The sequence below is a fragment of the Aplysia californica genome, unplaced genomic scaffold (genome assembly GCF_000002075.1).
Source record: "Aplysia californica isolate F4 #8 unplaced genomic scaffold, AplCal3.0 scaffold00352, whole genome shotgun sequence".
Classification (NCBI taxonomy): domain Eukaryota; kingdom Metazoa; phylum Mollusca; class Gastropoda; order Aplysiida; family Aplysiidae; genus Aplysia; species Aplysia californica.
In genome coordinates this window covers 149683-152010 of record NW_004797622.1, presented here as the reverse complement: position 1 = coordinate 152010, position 2328 = coordinate 149683, and the positions used below count along the sequence as shown (strand labels likewise).

The window sequence follows — 2328 nt, the reverse complement described above, 5'->3', positions numbered from 1 at the left end:
TATAAAAAACAATAGAGACAGGTGAAAAATGTATTGTTTGTTTATGGCCAATTCAGCAGATTTAGAGAGATACGAGAGAAAGAAAGTGAGTGAGAGAGAGAGAGAGAGAGAGAGAGAGAGAGAGAGAGAGAGAGAGAGAGAGAGAGTGTGTGTGTCTGTGTGTGTCTGTGTGTGTCTGTGTGTTTGTGTACGTGTGTTTATGTGTGTGTGTTCATATGTGAGTAAGCATAGGTTGTGTCTGTATGTGTGAATGCTTGTGTGTGTTTGTGTTATATGTGTGTGTGTGTGTTTATTTATGTGTGTGTGTGCTTGTGTGTGTGTTGTGTAGTGTTGAGGTTTGTGTTATATAGGCCTATATATAAAATATATGCATAATATGTATATGTATCATACATGCATCATACATAGGCCTAGAGGGTTGAAATTTTAATTGATTTTAAAAATTGCAGGTTCTATGGTATAGGTTTCATGTGCTCGATAAACAATTAGTCGAAATTCAAAATCTGAAAGTTGAAGAAACAAGTAAACAAAAGAAAATGCAGAATGTAGATACAGTTGTTAAAAGAATATAACATTTTTTTTCTTTTTTCTCCTTGAAAATGTTTTTTTGTGGGCTTAGAACATCAACATTTGAACAGCTGTTTGAAAATAGTTTATCTGCGATACTGCTACCCTAAAATTACAAAGTTCCATTATGGAAATTACACAAACGTATGACGAGACCGTGGAGATGCAGACACAGGGTGCTTGATTGGGGAGTCTGAAGCCACTTCCCCTGAGGCGAGAGGATACAATATTGTGTGTAAATGTACTCAGTAGGCCTACCTAGTTTTGAGAAGTTTCACGTTTAGAAATGTTGACCTCGATAACAAGTCAAGCATTTCGAATGCAATTCTCTGAATATCTTTATACCAAACTTCGAATAAATTATCGATTTTTGACAAAGCAGACAGAAGGTCTAGTTTCTAACCTCATCGTTTTAGTAGCTCAAAATAGCCCAAAATAATATCCTAGTTGAATTTTGCAATTCTAAGGTAGTGATGTGTCCTCGCAATACATTTAAAAGAAAGTTTTAGTAAGAGCTTTACGGCACCTGCAACACAAAAAGATCATATAAGTGCCAAAGATTAGAGGTGTTATAAGCGAGTAACAAACACAAAGAATAAGTGGTGAGAGAGATCATGCCGAGAGAGAGAGAGAGAGAGAGAGAGAGAGAGAGAGAGAGAGAGAGAGAGAGAGAGAGAGAGAGAGAGAGAAAGAGAGAGAGAAAGAGAGAGAGAGTGGGAGAGGAAGGAAGGAAATGTTGTTCTAGTTATAGAGAACGAATATCTTAATGGTTACTGGGTAGGTTACTTGGTTGGAGAATAGGCGTCATTGCAGGCGGCATAGAGATCTATGTTTGATAGAAAAGAAGCAACAAACCACACCAGAGCACCCGCTAACCTCCCTCTCTTACTTACTTACTTACTTACTTACATCTGAGGTGAGAGTGCGTTGGAAAACACTCTTATCATAGACCCAGGAGTCACATTTCTCCTTCTGTCTGGATGTCGAGGTGCCGTTGTGTGAGGAAGCTGTGACGTATCTGTAGCAACTGCTGTAGTCGCCGTCATCCGTCAGAGGAATCATCCGGTTTATCACGCCCTGATGGGAGGCGCTCTGCACCGCGTAGGTGTCGTTTCCCAGTTCTGCGATATTGCATCTGTTAAAATGTCGTTGTTGTCCCCATTATTAGTATCATCATCATCATCATCATCATCATCATCATCATCATCATCATCATCATCATCAAAACTATTACTATAATTACAATAAATTGCATTTATGCTGCACATTGAGCATTTAGAAAAAAATGCTCAATGCACATTACATAAAAAAGACATCACGTCTTAAAGATTAATTGGCCTGCGAGATCATAAAACACAGCATTAAGCATAATATATATATATGTATATATATATATATATATATATATATATATATATATATATATATATATATATATATATATATATATATCATTATGTATGTGTATAAAAATTTCTATGAGAAAAAACAGTCACGCAGTGAGCTTGGCAAAGCGTTCACTAAAAATATACAAAGCAAAAAAATTCACTAACGGTCACGATAAATTTGAAACTTGAATAACTAGAAACATTCATTAATCTATTCAGCAGCTATTGCATTGTGCCGCCTGCAATGACGCCTATTCTCCAACCAAGTAACCTACCCAGTAACCATTAAGATATTCGTTCTCTATAACTAGAGCAACATTTCCTTCCTTCCTCTCCAACTCTCTCTCTCTCTCTCTCTCTCTCTCTCTCTCTC

The 2328-nt window shown here is 36.9% G+C and overlaps 1 protein-coding gene across 1 annotated transcript in view; it reads right to left on the bottom strand.

The window, feature by feature from the left end:
• LOC101860348 (organic cation transporter protein-like) overlaps positions 1 to 2328 on the bottom strand; it is a 21273-nt gene that overhangs the window by 17117 nt on the left and 1828 nt on the right. Inside the window, exon 2 of the mRNA XM_013085171.2 lies at positions 1473 to 1702. Within this exon, the coding sequence (XP_012940625.1) occupies positions 1473 to 1702 (230 nt within the window). The remainder of the gene's footprint in view (positions 1 to 1472; positions 1703 to 2328) is intronic.